The 19991-nt window shown below is 33.6% G+C and overlaps 1 protein-coding gene across 1 annotated transcript; it reads right to left on the bottom strand.

The window, feature by feature from the left end:
- Window positions 1-7: 7 nt before the first annotated feature.
- LOC133180204 (uncharacterized) lies at window positions 8-3950 on the bottom strand. The gene is made up of 2 exons (XM_061314769.1): window positions 3893-3950; window positions 8-1374 (listed from the first exon to the last, which is right to left on the bottom strand). The coding sequence occupies exons 1-2, from the start codon at window positions 3948-3950 to the stop codon at window positions 89-91; spliced, it is 1344 nt and encodes a 447-aa protein (XP_061170753.1). The 3' UTR covers window positions 8-88.
- Between the last annotated feature and the right edge of the window lie 16041 nt (window positions 3951-19991).

Raw genomic sequence — 19991 nt, 5'->3', positions numbered from 1 at the left:
TGTTTGCATTGATACCATTTCCGAAATAATAATCTGCAAATGCGGTCACATTAAAAAAATCGAGGGAAAAAAGTAAAAGGTACTGGAATTATCCGTAAGGGTGGACACATGCGTCAGGCAGAACTGCTTTTCCTGCAAACCCGTGTCCATCGTGTTTTCTATGACCATACACGACTAATCCGAACGCCGCATTATTTGTCGATTGAACTCTTAACAAACCTCCCTGTACTTGTAAAACAAGCACGACAAAGTCCATGTCCCTAATTGTTACGGTTTTATAGAATTTCCTCTCATTCAAATGATGTATAATTTTTGTTTCGTTTAACATTATGTTGTTGAGTGAATTTTCCTCAATAATTAAACCGATGTAATTTTCTTTGAAGTTTTCAGGAACCATCACTAGATATTTATCTGTATACTGTCTAATTCCTGGTACAGTAATCATGTAAGGGTCACCTGTGACGTCAGATCCTGTTGAAAAACTAGTGACCAATACCGGCTTTTCTGAATCTATCACAACGACCTCTTCAGAGAAATCGATTTCAAAGTATCCACTCTGCTGAAGTGTTTTCTCTGATTGTTTATTTCCAATCTTATATATTAGGCTATTTTCGAATGGAGACACGATTTTCAGGACTGTTCCCCTCCTATTATAGTTAGGAGGAACAATATACATTTTATCAAGTCTATCAATTGGTGGAAGTTGCTCATCAAGCTTACTGCAATATCCAGAATCACTACTGTTTTCAAAAGCAATTTCTAGGCAGTTACTTCCAGCAAAAACTGCGACAGCCGATGTTGCATTAACTATTGTTCCTGATACATCAGCATTGTGCCATATTTCATAGGTTTGAAGCTCATTTAAAACAAGAATAAATTCACTGCCATTTCGGTAAGTTATTCCATTTATTCTTCTAGACAAATCAGGATCAACCCGAAAATAAATTTTAATTATAGTACCGTTTTTTGGCGAGATTATCGCAAACTGTGAATATTGTGAAGTTCTGTTGAATATTCGAGGTGTAGAAATGACGTATGAATTCGATATCGACTTGATTGGTAAAATTACAGTGCTATCAGACGATAATTCAGAATCATCAATAATGATAACGGACACTTCCCTAGAGGTCTCGATCAGTAGTGCTTTTTGTTCGATTTTGAAATCTGAGAGTGCAATCGCATTTGTGACGTGTATTTCTTTTATATTTCTCGTAGGTGTCTCTACTTCATTGTACAGCTGTGTTGAATCAGAAAACTTCGAAATTAATTTAAAATCAAAATTGTCATCTGATAAAATATATATCGTCTTTGTTTGGGTTCTAGCATCGGGGTCATTATCAGTAAAGCAGACCAAGAACTGAACACCCTGAATTCCTGTAAAACAAATGTAAAATAAATTAACATTTTTAGGTCACCTGAGTCACTCAGGTGACCTATTGCTATCCGTTTTTGTCCGTCGGCGTGCGTCGTGAGTCGTGCGATGTGCGTTAACATTTGAACATTTTTAGCTTCTTCTCTGAAACCGCCCAACCAAATTCAACCAAATTTGGCATATAGCATCTACGGGTGAAGGGGAACAAAAATTGTGAAATTCCCTGCCCCCCTGGGGCCTGAGGGGTGGGGCTAAAACCACCAAAATTAATGCAATCTTTAAAAATCTTCCTTACTCCTGGACATCAAGCAGTCAAACTGTTGGCATCATTGTAATAAGCATTGAGTCCTCTACCAAAATTGTGAAATTCATGGCCCCAGGGTCAGGGGTTCTGGTGCTAGGGCGGGGCTATATAGATCATATAGTGAAAGTGCATTATTTCTTTGAAAATCTTCTTCTCTGCTCCTGGGTATTAAATAAATTAACTAAGTATATAGTTATGATGAGTAAGAGTCCCTCTTCCAAAATTGTGAAATTCATGGCCCCAGGGTCAGGGATTCTGGTGTTAGGGTGGGGCTCTATTGATTATATAGTGAAAGTGCATTAATTCTTTGAAAATCTTCTTCTCTGCTCCTGGGTATTAAATAAACTAACTAAGTATATAGTTATGATGAGTAAGAGTGCCTCTTCCAAAATTGTGAAATTCATGGCCCCAGGGGCAGGGGTTCTGGTGTTAGGGCGGGGCTCTATAGATTATATAGTGAAAAAGCATTAATTCTTTGAAAATCTTTTTCTCTGCTCCTTGGTATTAAATTCAGTATCTAAGTACATAGTTATGATGAGCAAGAGTGCCTCTTCCAAAATTGTGAATTTCATGGGCCCATGGGCAGGGGTTCTGATGTTAGGGCGGGGCTCTATTGATTATATAGTGAAAATGCATTAATTCTTTGAAAATCTTCTTCTCTACTCCTGGGTATTATTGAAACACATTAAATACATAGTTATGATAATCAAGGATGCCTCTTCCAAAATTAAGAAATTCGTGGCCCCTGGATCAGGGGTCCCGGTGTTAGGGCGGGGCTCTATTGATAATAAAGTGAAAATGTTTTAATTCTTTAAAAATCTTTTTCTCTGCACCTAGGTATTATTTAAACAAACTAAGTATAACGTTATGATAAGCAAGGATGCCTCTTCCAAAATTGTGAAATTCATGGCCCTGGGGACGAGTTCTGGTGCTAGGGCGGGGCTATATAGATCCTATAGTGAAGGTGAATTATTTTTTTGAAAATCTTCTCTGCCCCTTGGTATTGTTTAAACAGACTAAGTACATTGTTATGGTACGCAAGGATGCCTCTTCCAAAATTGTGAATTTTTATGACCCCAGGTTAAAGGGTTCTGGGGGGGGGGGGGGGGCTTCTATTGATTATAAAGTGAAAAAGCAAAATTTCTTTGAAAATATTCTTTTCTGCTTCTGGTTAAAAAAGCAAAGAAGCTAAGTGTATAGTTATGATGAGCAGGAGTGCTTCTTTCAGAGTAGTGAATTTCTTGACCCCTGGGTCAGATGTGCTGGTGTGAGGGTGGGGCTCTTGATAATATAGCGAAAATGCATTAATTCTATTAAATAATCTTGTTTGCTCCTTAGCGTTAAGCAGGTAAACAAAGAGATTAGTTATGATGAGCAAACTTATGGTCCCAGGGTCAGAAGCTCTGGTGTTCTGGTTGGGGGGGGGGGGGGCTCTATTGATAATATAGTGAATCTGTAGTAAAAATGCATTATTTCTTTAAAAAGTTTCTCCGCACCTGGGCATATCTGAGGCAAATATAGTAAAAATTTTATAAGGAAGGGAATTTTTACCAGATTTTTGAACATCTGGACCATTTGGTCAAGTCTTCTAGTCCTGGCCAGGGCTCTATTAGTTTGTATTCTACTGAGAGGAGTTATTCCCCTTTGCCATTTACTTTTGATAATTTATCACTGTAAATAATGTACTTGAAAGGTAAATAGAATAAAAAAAATTATGCAGGAATTTTTATTGTATAATACAAAAAGTACTTTCATTGTTTTAATGATTATATAGACTTGTAAGTAGTAGATAAATAAAAATGAGACAAAAATTACTTGTCTTATTAAATGTTCATCAAAGACCAAGAGAGGCCAATGTAAGAGCTTTCAACAAGGGATTAAAATAGTACAGAAGCATTGATAATTTGTTAATATACTGTATGGTGAAAGTGATAAATGGGGAACAGATTAGAACCTAATTTATGAACTGTTAATGAATATTAAGACCAATTATTTTGTTGATCATGATCACCCTATTTTATTTTCTTTTGGGCAACAAAGCTTCACCTTTCAGTTCATTTTATACTCTATGCATAATGCAAATTATTATATCATACTCAGGTGACCGTTAAGGCCCTTGGGCCTCTTGTTTGCAGAAATTGTTTTTTTTTTTTTTTTTTTTTTTTTTTTTTTAGAAAAAAGACTTTGTAACGAATTTACATAGTACCTCTACCTACCTGTTTTTCCTGCTGCAGTATAATTCATTCCTTTAGAAGGTACATTAGGGCAAACCATTGTTTTCTGTTCCGTTTCCCCTTCAAGACGAATTTGATCATGAAAGTTCATGCAAGGTATGGTCTTCTTTTAACATGTATTTCTAGATATTAAATTTGCAGTTTGCTTCTTTTGTATGACATTGAAATACATCTGTAGAAGAAACTAATGTTCGTGCATCTTATCTAAATTTATCATCACCAATCATTCTTATATCCTAAATAAGACAATACTAAATAGAAAGAACATGGGACTATTTGGAGTGTGATCTGCAGGAATCATGTGTAAGGCCAAACAAAAAAATATGTGTGGTTCCGGTTACACTTCCAAAAAAATTAGGGTAGGTAGGTAGGGATTTTTTTTTTAACAAAATGATTTTCTTAATTTTTTCTAAATAATACCTATCACTGCTTTGCAAATGGCATTTAGATGTGATGTGATAATATACTAGTCAATATTGGTAGGGGACACCTAGCTTGCTTTGGATTTAACACTATTAAACACTTGCACTATGTTTTGCAAGGAGGCCGTCATTGCTGAAACTAAAACTTAAACTGGAGGCATTGATGGAAATCGGGAGAAATTCTGGAAAAAAATATGAAAATTGCCAAAAAAAAAGTTTAGGGTCGGGGGTAAAAAATAGGGAAGGTCGGGTAGCCGGAACCACACATATTTTTTTATTTGGCCTAAGAAACATTTATTTTATAGTTTAAATATCCAAGATTTGTTTGACTGACCAAGCTGGTCAGACTTTGGAAAGTTACGCACATGAAGCAATGATACATTTACATTTAAATACCTTGTCCAAATGGAAAAAAAAAATAAGTCCGATTATCTTAATAGTTATGATAACATAGTGACACGTTACATGAATAATAAACATCTATCCAGATAATAGATTATATTAACGTTTCGAAAAGTTGGAATTGATGTCGGTGCAACTGAACTAAAATTTATCTGTTTTAAATTTTAATAAATCAGTAAATAAAAGTAAAATGACACAATTTACACTAACCATATGGATTTTAAAACGACAATGAAAGAAAGGATTTATACAATGGGATAATTGAGGGGGGGGGGGTCATTTTTGAGGCCTCTAGGTCGTCTCGTTATCTTTTTAACTCTCGTTCATTGGACTTACAATGCATGAAATAGAGTTTGAAAACGAAAAAGAATTTACCGTCATTTTTATTTCTACCTTTATTTCTTTCCTGATGAAAAAACAGAGTCATCGTTACACAGCCGACGACTGAAACAAGGACGACGAAGATGACAACTGATTTAACACAACTCCTCGATGTATTTTTCTGTACTTTTCTATCCTTCTCTAAATTTCCCATTATTTCTGAATTCGTGGTCTTGATGGCAAAAAGGGAAAACAATAGTCATTTATTATTTATTCTCCGTTATACTTTTTTTTATCAAAGATTACGAGTTGATAAAGAAATATACAAACATGTTTATTACTCCCGTTTTGCACATTAAATTTTGAAACATTTTGATGTTCCTGTATTGTTTTACATGCACTACTACTTATTATAATTTTTACCGAAGAAAAAAAAACCTAATTAAATTACGTTTTAAGTTTTAATGAAAATCATTATACAGTTACTCATTTGATTTAGTGTTTTTTTTATTTTTGTTGTTTATTGAAAAGTGTATTACAAGTTATATGTGTTGTTCCTTATTAGCACACATTATATGAATAATTAAAAAAAAACCCAAGATATTCGTCTAGTAATTCTTACCAGTACTTCATACGCATTGTTGTCGTCCATGTGGCAAAACTGATCTTCATAATTCTGTAAGGAAGACATAAATGTTTATCCCATTAAGTATTTATGTATATATATCACACAGGATTCTTACCATCACATAGATTACATAATTTATTGTGAATACTGATATAGAACTTTGTTTAACTAAGAATTTTAATTATTAATGATTTTAATTTAGATTAAGTGCATTAAAATTACGTAACGATTTAAAATTCTGTTTCTCTTTTGATATTTGTATCATAGAGCAGCGAACGATTTATAAAAAAAAATACATAAGCAAAGAAAAGTTTTGACAAACAAAGCTGCACTGTAAAACAAGAAAAGAATGTAGTGTCCGGAAAACAAAAGCTATGTCATATAACGCATCAAAGTTATCGTCAATGTCAAAATCACTTGACTTTTCTTTATTTATTTTCTTCTTTGACACTAGCAAACAGCATTTAAGGATATCTGATCCTCAGATAGGAACGATAACTCTTAAATCTATTATTAAATTCAAAAAGTCTCAAACTGAAGCTTGAAATTGAAATATTTCCTTGCAACAATTTTCATTTCATGCACTTCAATATGATTTAAGGTTTTTTGAAGTCTTAGAAATGATGTTTTAAAAAGTTGACATTGTACCCCACAAAAGTACAAAAATAAATTCATTTTTAGAGAAATCAAATTTCTTCTAATCTAGCATTAGATCCCAATACTTTTTAGCATGATATGAAATAAGAAGTGATCTGGGATGCCTTTCAATGATAACACAAACTTTTCACACTATGTATTTTATAATAATTGAAGTAAATAGAAGAACTAAAATACAGTATAAGTGCGCAAAACATGCTATTTTCTCCAAATGCCTGGATACCTATAATTTTTAATCCAACAATATATTTGTTGATCAGTTTTCAATTAGAAAATCCATAGCTGGTGCTTTTATTCGTATTCACTGAAAATATATGTGAGATTTGATAATTTTCCCTATATAACATGATTAATTTTACTGATGAGCTTTGAAGAAATATCATGGGTAAATACACGTTATTCTGTGAAATCGGAGACATTTTTGTGAGCATTTTCAATTACTGAAACGTTGATTTTCAGACCCTGAGGATCGGACTACCTTAATTGGAGCATGCAAATGTAAGGAATATGTGTTCTGATACAACTGTATCAAAATTCTCAGTCTATCGATATTCATTTTATGGGACCTGAGACTTTGGATATTTCTTGAATTTTATTTTTTTTTCGCAAGCGCATAATAAGAATGAGGAAGTGAAGCAACAGAGCGTTTTGGACCAGACAAAAATTATATTTTCTCCATAAAAGTAGATTTTTAAAGGTTCTGAAAACTGATTTACTGATCTTACTGATTTAGTGATCTAAAAGTGGCGTCCTCGATCTAATTAAATATCTTCATGCCCTTGAATTTATACCAGAGGTTTAAAATTCCTTTTAATTTTCTTTTATTCAAGAGTGCAATTTTTCTGAAATTAATTTAATAGCTACCCATTTTATACGGTATAAACTGGGTTGTGACAGTTTACGCTTTGTAAACTGCGAAGTGGTTTATAAAAAAGCGTAAACTATTCCAACCCAGTTTATACCGAATATATTGGGTGACTTAAATTCATTCCTTATAATTTAATTTTCCTTCATTTAGTAAGTAAATAAGATGATTGCCCTTAAAAATGACTTCAAATTGTACAAAATTTTAATGCAACGTCAGGCGATCGATACGTCATTTTCAACGTTGGCAACACAGTTTATACGATATAAAGTATTTTTTATCCAATGGAATGGAGCGTTACAACCAGAATTAAATTATTCTAAAATAAGGAGAATGAAATCCCTTTAACTAACGTTACATGCATTTATATCTATGACTAACGTTTATAACAGATTTTCTTTAGGTCTTGTGAAAAGCAGATAACTAAAAACTTTATTTGAATTTGTTTTTTAAATTATGAAAAGAATTTTTTTTAAATATTTGTTGACTAGTTTATTTTGAAGTATTTTAATTGTTATTCAATTTCTAACTCTAAGACCACCGATATCCTCAAGAAAGTTAAATGCAACAAACATGGAGTTAGATATTATATTAATTTATCGGGGCTTAATCGTGTGGATTAACTAAGACCGGTCAGTTACACTGTCCAAGTGACTCTGCGTTGCCTCGGACTAAAATGACGCTCAGTCATTGGCTAACGGACGTCACGTGCCTGGCGTCACGTTTTTCTTTGGACGGCGAGTAGCAAAATGTGGATGACAGCATGGAGAATATTACAATGTTATTACATTCATACTGACTGAAAAAAAAAATGCTAGCATTATTATAGCCCCGTATCGAAGATTCGGGGGTATATAGTTTCTGCCCTGTCCATCCGTATGTCTGTCTTTCTGTTTGTCCGCAAAAACTGTAACATTGCCCATAACTTGAGATTGGTTGGAGCTATGGCTTTCATATTTCACATGTGTATTCCTTGTGACAAGACCTTTCTTTGGGTACCATCATATTTGACCTTGTCCTTGGAGTTTGACCCAGATTTACAAAATTTTACCCAACTTTAACCTTGGCCATAAATTTTGAAGGGTTGGAGCTACGGCTTTCATACTTCACATATGTAATCCTTGTGACAAGACCTTACTTTGGATACCAACAACCTTGACCTTTTGACCTTGGAGTTTGACCTACTTTTGATAAACTTTAACCTTGGTCATATCTTTTGAACGGTTGGTGCTAGGGCTTTCATATTTCACATGTATATTTCTTGTGAGAAGGCCTTCCTTGGGCACCATTAATTTTCACTATTTGACCTTGACCTTAATGTTTGACTTACCTTTGAAAATTTTTCACCTTTTCCATATCTTTTACATGGTTGCTGCTAGGGCTTTCATATTTCACAGGTTTATTCCTCGGGAAAAGAACTTACTTTGGGTACCAACATATTTGATTTGCATTTGAGAAAGTTTAACCTTCGCCATAAGTTGCCATATGGGGCATCAGTGTTTCACAAACACATCTTGTTTTTTAATTAGCATTTGAAAGAATTCGACATATTCAATTTGTAAGTTTAGCAATCATGCTTTTTTAGCTCACCTGAGCCGAAGGCTCAAGTGAGCTTTTCTGATCAAAATTTGTCCGTAACCTGTCGTCGTTAACTTTTCACAATTTCATCTTCTTGTCCAGAACCACTGGGCCAATTTCAACCAAACTTGGCAAATATATCCTTGGGTGAAGGGGATTCGAGTTGTTCAAAAAAAGGGCCACGCCTTCTTCCAAGGGGAGATAATTACAAAATAGTGAAAAATTAATGGCATCTTTTAAAAATCTTCTTCTCAAGAACCAATGGGCCAGAAAAGATGAAGCTCATGTGGAATCATCGTCAGGTAGTGTAAATTCAAATTTGTTCAAATCATTACCCCCGGGGATCATGATTTACCCAGGAAATGCATAGGAAAAATCTTTAAAAATCTTCTTCTCAAGAACAGCAAAGCTATGATTGGTCATATTTACATTGAAGCATCTTAAGGTGGTGAAGATTCAAGTTTGTTCTAATCATGCCCCCCGGGGTAGGGTGGGGCCACAATGAAAGTTCAAACTTGTAGGGGAAAAAAGTCACAGTCAGCGAACGAAATATGTTAGCATCCTTAGTTATGTAAGCATCCCCCGTTTTAGGGGTAGGTCGGGACCACTCATATGCATTTAAGCTTTTCAATCCTGAACCGATTTTGCTTTTTTTTCTAGCCACAGTGCTCAGGTGAGCGAAGTGACACATGGGCCTCTTGTTTAGAATAGCGCGCCTTTTCAATGACTTAATCTAAAAACAAGAGCATGGCAAGTGAGGTTGATTTACACAGACAAGAAAATCCTCTAAATCCGATAGGTTTGTTATTGTTACTGTTATTGGTATTCAACAAAACAAAATGATAATAATGTTGTTAGTCCCTGTCCTAAAAATATGAACGGTTGTTTAAGTCCCTAGAAGGCTCAAGGCTCGGCTTCACCAGGGCCATCTTTTAACTTTTTACAGTTTTTTACAGTTCAAATTTTGGTATATAATTTTCACACTTCTAACCCGTCATAATTGTATCCGAAATTTAAGTAAATTATGACTTAAAAATACACGATTTAAAATTTGGGCTCAAACCAGATAAGGTAATATCAGTAGTTTAAAGCCTATCTGTGGCATTCAGTTGATATGAAATGAAAAAGGGGAGAATCAAATAATGGTGATAATGACAATTAATTGTTGTGGATGAAGAGTTTGATGACTTAATGATGACATGTATACCTGTCCAAACTTGAGTTCTGCCATTGTACACTACTCGTTTTTTCAGTGATATTCTTTGTTGACCTAGAAGTAATGAAAAAATATGACTAATTTGTTGTTCTTGAATTTTTTTTTTTTACAAAATTCTTTCTTTTTCATATGAAAATTGCGCAGTAGAAAGAAAAAAAATCTTATATTGTATATTGTCGAGCAAGCACTTGATGAAAGGGAGATTTATATAATATTGCAAAACCAAATTTTGTTTTACTTGCAATAACCTAATGTAAACATAGGAATCATTTGGGATAAGACTAGGTTGGTTTTCGTACACTTTAAGATACTTAGTTTTTTTTCATTAAAAGAGAGAGAGATTCGCCCACTTGATTTCTTATATCTAAAAATCAGTCCATTCTTCTCTCATACTTTTTGAGACTGGAAATTCTGCGTTATTTGTAGTGTTATTAAAAAGTTTTGCCAATATTCGGACACGTGAGGGAAAGGGAGGGGACACAAAAGATGTAAGGCTTACCGAGTATTTGCAATCACAAACTCACAAGCACAATTTTAAATACCCCGATCACTTTAAGTCAATATACTTTTGTAAAGCACAAGTTTTATAAAACCATTTTGTTTGAACATTATACAAATTAAAAAAAATAAGGAATTTGCTATATTCTACAACACAGAAAAAATAAGTATTTTGGAAATAATACACCAAAAATTTATGAACACTATTGCTCGATTAGATAGAATTGGTTTCGAGAAAATAATTTAAAAAATGGACATAAACTGGACTGAAATAAAATATATTAAAATGAAAATAACATAATTTTGTACTTACATAAAGTTTCAGAAAAGTCTCCTCAATCCAAAATTAAATGTTCACTCTTAACATGTACGAAGTGTTAGTACTTGAGAACATCAGTAACTGAACTCAGCATAAGAGCACTGAGATGTGAAAAAAGGTCTTGATTTGTTCCCTAGTTTATAAAATATAAATACCTATTTCAACCAACAGGGAAAATTATGTGAAACGTTGAGATTAAGTGACATTTGACTTCTCCACAGATGACCGTCTAATTTCATCTTGTATGTATACAATAAATATTGCACCGATTATTGCAATGTTTCCATTGGTTGTTGACTGTAAAAATTAACGCAAAAAGAGGAAGTTTTAAGTGAAGCACAAGTTACTCTGAGCTTGATTGCTACTTAATTGTAAAAGTACCGGTATATAAAATTTATTTCTGTAGTTAGTTCTACTTTAAATTATATCAAGTCCAAAAACATAAGCTACAAACAATATTTAAGTGTGTTTAGATTATACTAGAATGACATAAACGTATATTATTATATCGACTGTTATTTTGCATAGGTGATTGTCGATTTCTGCAAAAAAATTGTGTTATTTATCCAAAGATGATTACTTTCATCAAAATTAATCTAATATTTACCTCTAAAGAAGATAATCAAGCATTGTCTAAGTATTGAAGATTATTTTCAAAATATTTCCATAGCAAGAATAGCTCAAATGGTATCATACGACAGCTGACTATCTACACCCCTTTTACTTTATTAGAGTCGTGATTCGAATCCACCTGGTGCGAAACTTTTATAGATAATGAATATATTTTTAGGTCACCTGAGTCACTCAGGTGACCTATTGCTATCTGTTCTCGTCCGTCGTCGTGCGTCGTCCGTCGTGCATCGTGTGTTAACATTTGAACATTTTCAGCTTCTTCTCTGAAACCGCTGAATCAATTTCAGCCAATTTTAGCATATGGCATCTATGTGTGAAGGGGAACAAAATTTGTGAATATCATGGTCCCTGCCCCCCTGGGGCCTGAGGGGTGGGGCTAAAAACACCAAAATTCATGCAATCTTTAAAAATCTTCTTCTTTACTCCTGGACATCAAGCAGTCAAACTGTTGGCATGATTGTAATAAGCATTGAGCCTTCTACCAAAATTGTGAAATTCATGGCCCTAGGGTCAGGGGTTCTGGTGCTAGGGTGGGGCTATATAGATAATATAGTGAAAGTGCATTATTTCTTTGAAAATCTTCTCTACTCCTGGGTATTATTGAAACAAATTAAATATATAGATATAATAAGCAAGAGTGACTCTACCAAAATTGTGAAATTCATAGCCCCAGGGTCAGGGGTTCTGTTGCTGGGGGGGGGGGGGGGCTATATAGATCATATAGTGAAAGTGCATTATTTCTTTGAAAAACTTCTTCTCTAATCCTGGGTATTATTGAAACAAATTAAATACATAGTTATGATAAGCATGGGTGACTCTTCCAAAATAGGTATTTTCATGACCCCTGGATCAGGGGTTCTGATGTTAAGGCAAGGCTCTATTTATTATGTAGTGAAAATGCATTAAAGCTTAAAAAATTTCCTTCTTTGCTCCTGGGTATTTTTGAAACATACAAAGCACATTGTTATGATAAGCAATGATGCCTCTTCCAAAATTTTGAAATTCATGGCCCCATGGACAAGGGTTCTGGTTATAGGGTGGGGCTATATAGATCCTATAGTGAAGGTGAATTTTTTTCTTTGAAAATCTTCTTCTCTGCCCCTGGCAACAATGTACTTGAAAGGTTAATAGAACAAGAGAATTATGCAAGAATTTTTATTATATAATACAAAAAGTGTTTTCATAGTTTTAATGATCAGGTAGACTTGTAAGTAATAGATAAATAAAAAGAAGAACAAGAAATTAAAATAATACAGAAGCACTGATGGGTTTTTAATATACTGTGTAGTGAAAGTGATAAATGGGGAACAGATTAAAACCTAATTTATAAACTGTCAATGAATACTAGATTAATTATTTTGTTGATCCTGATCACCCTATTTTTCTTGCTTTTGGGCAACAAAGCTTCATCTTTCAGTTCATTTTATGCTCTATGGATCCTCTAAATCGTTGTATTATACTCAGGTGACCGTTAAGGCCCTTGGGGCTCTTGTTTACTATTATAAATGCATGTGTGTATTAATCATTTATTATTTTACCATTTGATGACATACATATAAACATTCGATAAAAGCTTGAGATGCCGTATATCGGGTATTTATACACGTTGATAATTTGACTTACTCTTGTTTCATAAATCCGTAAAATTCAAAATTTGAACGCATCAATTTTCAACGCATTTAAAAACACACGCGTTAAGATTCACAGCACTTATTTTCCATTTTCTAAAATAGTTTTATCATCAGCACAGGAGAATACCGAATTTGAACCACATTTTCATGAAGATATGAGGATCGTGCAATAAGTATAATTGTGTTTTCTCCAAATAAAGGAAATTCTTCGGACAGAATATCCTCCTTGACGTTTGCTGGATTAACCAAGGAAAAAAAACTGCTGCAGTGCTGTCCTGAGGGTGTCAAATGCCTGTTTTTACCTAAAACGATCATGTCTTTCAAAATTATGTAATTTATGGTCCCTGCGTTCCGGTGCTCGTGGGCTGTATTGATAATATTTTAAAATTGCATTATTTCTTTAAAAATCTTCTCTGCTTTTGGAAATTTGGCAGATAAACCAAGTGCATGGTTATTATAAGCAAGGATGCTTCTTTCAGAATTGTTAAATTCATGGCTCCAAGGTCATGGGTACTGGTGTTAGACGGGGCTCTATAGATTACATGTACATATGAAAATGCATAACATCTATAAAAATCTTCTATGCTCCTGGGCATCTAATAGGAGACAAACAGTAAAAAGTTGTAAAGAGCAAGGGTGTTTTACCAGATTTGTGAAATTCTTGACCACTTGGTCAAGTGCTCTTGTGTTGGGCAGAGTACTACATGTATGGATATTGTAGGGAAATTTGATCTCTACTGAGAGAAGTCATTTCTCTTTGCTATTTCCATAATTATGATAATTATTACTGTAAATAACGCAATTGATAGGTACTGTAAAATTGAATTAAGACCTTTTAATGTATAACTCATAAAGTACTTTCGTTATAGTTTCTAATGGTCAGGTAGACTTGTATAATAGATATATTAAAATGAGACAAAAGTACATTATCTTCAAACATTGCATACACTTCAAAGACCAAGAGACACCATTGTTTGGTGGAATGTGTAGGATTTACTGCATTTTTACAAGCATTATTGAATTCTTCAGTCTGAAGTCAGTAACAGAAGGGAGTGTACAAGTACTGGCAAGTAAATAGATCCACTTTATGACTGAGTACTAGACTAACTATCTCGTTGATCCCTGATTATCCTATTTCTCTTACTTTGATGCAACATATCTTTATTTCTCAATTTTGTTTTAAGTCATACTGCAGTAGATCCTTTACAGTGTTGTACTATACTCAGGTGACCGGTAAGGCATAAATTCACAACTGTACGACAATCTTTATTTATTTAACTCTACAGAGTATTTATAAAGAATGGAACATTCAATAACATATCTGAATATATACTGAACATGACATTTGACAAAAATTTAATAAAACCGTTTAAAATTTGCCTTTATGTTCCCTTGCTGTAATTTTATTGAGCTCTAGGGTAGAAATGAAATTATTTTGGAGACTTGTCGCAGCTAAATTTAGAAAAAAAGATGACCTCGATGCAAAATTTACCACACTTACATGTATGTGTATCTAGCTTGCTAGAGGGATAAGCAGAAACATGTTGAGCAATGGTTATATGAAAACCTTTTTTATTCATTTTATACAAAAGAGTATTTTAAGTTGCTGGTGACCTTAATTAACTTCAGATGTCCTTTTTACCTGTAGTCACCTTGTACCAACATCACATCAGACAAGAGTACATACCAAATATATGCGTCTATTCATTTTTTTTTCAGTCAGTTATCAAGAGCGTAAAAGTTAAGTTTTCTTTCAGATTTCATGCCTTTTTCTCACCCCCCCTTTCTATATATGTTTGTTAAACCTTTTCCTACAGAAAAGTAGCAGATACAACAATTTATTCTCGTAATTTTATTACTTTTCAAGGACTCCCTTTGAAATGTATCGAGTCATTTGCTTACAGTTAGGTTTATATCTAAGATATGTATATTTTTATTCGATTCTTGTATAATTGAAGTTATTCCTAATAAAACAAATGATTCTGATATTGTTACATTCTAATATCAAAACATAATATCAAAACATTATAAAAGAAATGATAACGTAAATATTAAAACGTACTCCTAGTTATAGTTACACTATAGATATTAATTGGTTCGCGGTAAATACACTCACAGTTTTTCATTCACGAGTGGCGGAGCCCCGAGTGAATAAAAACTGTGAGTGTATTTACCGCGAACCAATTAATATCTATTGTGTAAGTTACTTGTACCAGAGGACCAATGAGAGAAAAGCAAGTTGATAATTAGCACCGCCTACGACGAGGTGTCAAGTCGAGGTCCGGAGTCTGTATAAATAGCTGTCTCCATCTGCCAGGATCATTTTTAGCTGCAGCATTGCTACTGCAAATCGTTGATAAAAAATTCGGAATTGGTACGTGTGAAGATATTGTACGTTTGGAATGTTGAAGATGCAGAAAACATGATTTTTGTCAGGTACAGGGGTAGCGATTGTACGCTTCTATATCGTTTTTTCTCTCTTTTTTTGAAAAAAAAAAAAGGGGGGGATATGGGAAATTTCGCCATTGAAAATTTTCTTTATGGCAATCGGCGTACAGAAAAAAATGAAATGATTTCTGACATTTTAATGAAAGTTTGAAATGGTATTGGAAGTAAAAAAAAAAAAAAACGCGGGGACTTCTGATGTGAAATTGCTATATGTATTTGGAGACGGGAAAGAGAATAACGAGAATTCGAGATAGGACGTATCATTTACTGATTAAGGATACGCGGAGAAAACATATAGAAATATTTATGAAGCGAACATCGACAAGCTAATGTTAGTATAGTTGACTTAATTCATTCATCAGCCATTGCCAACATCTGGAAATTAACATCATTCATTCATCAGTCAAGGTCTTGTCACAGTATGGCTTCATGCCAAAAAGGTGGGCGTAACTTAAAAAACTGTGATTCTTCTGGCAAATACACCACAGCAACATCAAAGCAAAATCTAAATTTACCGCCAGTCCTATGGTACAAATTGTATATTAACAACACTATAATGTTACAGGATAGAATTCTTGCTCTCTGTCATGAACTGTCTCTCTGTGGATCTCTTTAAGCCTCCTTGAATTTGTATGCACAGGTCACAAGCATCGATTATATTCGGTGATCTTGTAAGGCGAAGGTAACTTTTGCACAAAAGTGTGAATTCTGGAGCGATCATTTGTTTCCAAAGTGCCTTTATCATTCGAAGACGAAATATTATAACATACAGGTGTCTATATAGAGTTTCTAGTAAAATAGTTTTGTTAACCATATCATAGTAGTGCAAAGCGAATAAATGATACACGTGATGAACTAGAATATAGACTATAAATGAAAACCTGATTTTCAAAATGTATTCAAAATATACATTTCTGTACAAAGTGTTTGTGATGTTAACTCAACAAAAATAAAAATTAAATTGCTCTTCTTATGTAATACATTATTTCATATTCCATATTACTATACGTGAGTATAAAAAAAATGCAAAATTTGTTTTATATATGCCTTAACTGTAATGTACTCATGATCAACAAATGATCCCTACCTTAATTCTTTGAGCTGCTTGAATGTATGTTAAACAACGTAATACACTTACTGAAAGGATACAATGTACAGAAATATGCGTTTTGTTATTTCATTACTTTAATTCTCTGAATATCATATGAATTATAGTGCAATTGGTATGACTCTGTACTCTCCATGGACATATAAGCACGTCAAATTCATACATGTTTCGATCATAATTCTACTGTAAAATTGAAAAAAGACATATGATAAAAATGATACGGAAAACATGCACCTGTATTATTTATAGGAATTGACGCACATGTAAGGCAGCACTGCTTTCCTGCAAAACCATGTCCGTCGTTTTTTTCTATGACCATAAATGATTTATCCAAATGCGGCATAATAAGTAGATTTTTAAACTCTCAACATCCCTCCTGACACTTGTAAAACCAGCACGACAAATTCGATTTCCTTTATTGTCACAGTGGCATAGAATTTCCTTTAATTTAAGTGCTGTATAATTTCTGTTTCATTTAATACGAGATTATTAAGTGATTTTTCCTCAACCATTAAACCGATGTAATTTTCTTTAAAATTGCCAGGAACTGTCACTAAATGTTTATCTGTATACTGCCTTATTCCAGGCATAGTTATCATATAAGGATCACCCGTGAAGTCAGATCCAGTAGCAAAACTAGTCACCAAAACTGGCTTCTCTGAATCGATTACAACAACTTCGTCTGAGAAATTGATTTCGTAATGTCCACTAGGTTTTAATGTTTTTTTCTGTTTCTGAATTTTCAATCTTATATGTAAGGCGATTTTCGAAAGGAGACACGATTTTCAGAAATGTCCCCTTCCTAGTATAGTTAGGTGGGACGATATACATCTTATCTACTCTATCAATAGGTGGAAGTTGCTCGTCAAGCTTGCTGCAATATCCAGAGTTACTTTGGTTTATAAAAGAAACTCTGCTGCATTTACTACCAGCAAAAAACTGCGTCAGGAGACGATGCATTTATTATTGTTCCTGATAAATCACCTTTATGCCATACTTGATATGTGTAAAGCTCGTCTAAAACGCAAACCATTTCGCTGCCACTTCGGTATGTTACTCCTTTAATTGTTTTTGGTGTAGCAGGATCAAAATGGAAATAAATTTTTCTTATAGTTCGATTTGTTTGAGCGGCAATTGCAAACTGTGAACTTCCTGATATTGTTTTGTTGTATGGCCTAGGTGTAGAAATGACATATGAATTCGATATCGACTTAATTGGTAAATTTACAGTGCTATCAGACGAGTGTATATCATTATCAATAATGATAACGGACGCGTCCCTAGCTGTCTCGATCAGTAGTGCTTTTTGTTCAATTTCGAAATCTGACAGTGCTATTGTATTTGTGACGTTCATCTCTTTAAAGTTTCTCGATTGTGTCTGTACTTCGTTGAACAGCTGTGATGAATCAAGAAACTCCGAAATCAATTTATATTCAAAATTTTCCTCTGATAAAATAAATATTGTCTTGGTTTGGTTTCTAGCAAACGAGTGATTGTCTGTAAATCAGACCAAGAACTGTCGACCTTGAATTCCTGTAAAACATGATTTGATGAACATGCAGAAATGATATTGCATTACATGTAACAATTATAGATTTCGTAACAGATATAACAACTTTCAAGCGTTCGCCATAATGTTTACGGAAAAAAGGTAATAAGAGTTGTTTATATCAAATTAAAATAAATAAAACTTAAGGTAAGGCCATCATTAAAAATATCTTTGTTTCCCCTAACCCGACCCTAAAATCTGAAGTTGGGTAGGTAGGTAGGTAAATTATTTTTTTTTTACTGACAGCAGTTTTGAAAATACCTTTTGAAAAATTAAATAATATATCTATAAATGAGAAAGAACAAAAGAAACCGGTTTTTAAACCGAATATCATACAAATGAAGTTACATGTATGGTAAATTAATTCACAAATATTATTCATTTACACTTGTAAAATATCTCAGGCAACCGTAAATTTATTGAAATCAAATATTTACAAAAAAAGATACGCAAATGCACAACCATCGGACATCCGAGTATATTTTTTAAACTATTATCATCTTTGAGTACTTACATAGACAAAATGTTAAGGGCTTCGCATGGCGCAGTGATTCTAGCGTTTCATTTTGGAGTAATTCAGGAGCTTATTCTAAGTCACGGATCCCCACGTGGGGCGTGGAGACTGGTCAGTCGAACGAGACCGTAAAAACACAGGTTCAGTGTCGCAGTATACATGTAGATATTGACACGAAAATCTCCTTTACTGAATCTTAACGATCAATGGCCATAAGTGCCGAGTAAAAGTCTAAATTCGGCCAAACAATTTTTAAAGGTATTTTAAAGCAAAGAAACAACCTATTTTTAAGGTCCTAACAAAAGAAATATACACTACTCAGGAAGCCGTACCATAAGCCAATTTTAAAGGAGTGTACATGTATAAACAATATTTAATTCAACCAAACCATATCTGAAATGATTAAAGTTTCATATATCTAATGTTAAAGTCACGAACGTTCATACCCCATAGATAAAAGGAATGAAGAAACATTTGAATTATATTTATCAAGACGAAATAATAATACAAAGACGTATTTGAAACTCCTATGGTCCTTTATAGTAAAAATGGATCATACATGTACATATTAGATCGAAACGAATGAAATCCAGTGAAATTTATTGACATGTATACACAATGTGGGCCCCTCACCTGCTCATGAGGCAGGCTTTGCCATGCTTACTACGTACATTTATTTTAGGAGACACATTTGTAAATACCATCTTAACACTCCTTAGTCATAGAGCATTTAATTCACGGGATGTCTCAAGAGTGTAGGATTCAAGTACGTTAAAGATATAATAAGATTGATACGTCACCATTGTTTTATAACACGAACTAACCCTCTGTGCCATATGTTGTGGGCGCCAAATGAGAGTAAAACAAAAGCTGCCATTCTGATAAAAATTCTGATGAAAAACGGATTTTGATAAAATTGTATTTTATGAAGTTGATAAACAATAAAAAAAAAAATATTTAAATAAGTTTATTAAAAAAAAAACACTTTTCAGTCGGCATGATTTAGGTGGGTCGGTCGCGTAAGGGGAAACAAAGGTATTTTTTTTTATTTTGGCCTAAGGTACCTGTTTTTCCTACCGCAGAATAATTCATTCCTTTTGAAGGCACATTTGGACAATCCATTGTTTTCTTGTCTTTTAAAACATTCAATATATTATTTATAGTGTAAGTACAAATAAATGTAAAGGTAGCGACCTCTATAGACCAACGTGTAAGATGAAAGAAAAATTTAATTGAAATCTGACATTCGTTTATAAAATTTTTGTATGAAACTTTTCAGAATCCATTTACTA

The sequence above is a fragment of the Saccostrea echinata genome, unplaced genomic scaffold (assembly GCF_033153115.1).
Source record: "Saccostrea echinata isolate AGI-Se365-2 ecotype Australia unplaced genomic scaffold, CSIRO_AGI_Sech_v1 ptg000006l, whole genome shotgun sequence".
NCBI classification, from domain to species: domain Eukaryota; kingdom Metazoa; phylum Mollusca; class Bivalvia; order Ostreida; family Ostreidae; genus Saccostrea; species Saccostrea echinata.
Note: the sequence above shows the minus strand (reverse complement) of the source record. Positions and strands in the feature narration are given on the sequence as shown.

Excerpts from the sequence above, each read along its gene's own strand:
- LOC133180204 (XM_061314769.1), bottom strand. The coding sequence starts at position 3,950 with ATGGTTTGCCCTAATGTACCTTCTAAAGGAATGAATTATACTGCAGCA. Across the intron at positions 1,375-3,892 it reads TACTGCAGCAGGAAAAACAG|GAATTCAGGGTGTTCAGTTC; the intron begins GTAGGTAGAGGT and ends TTTGTTTTACAG.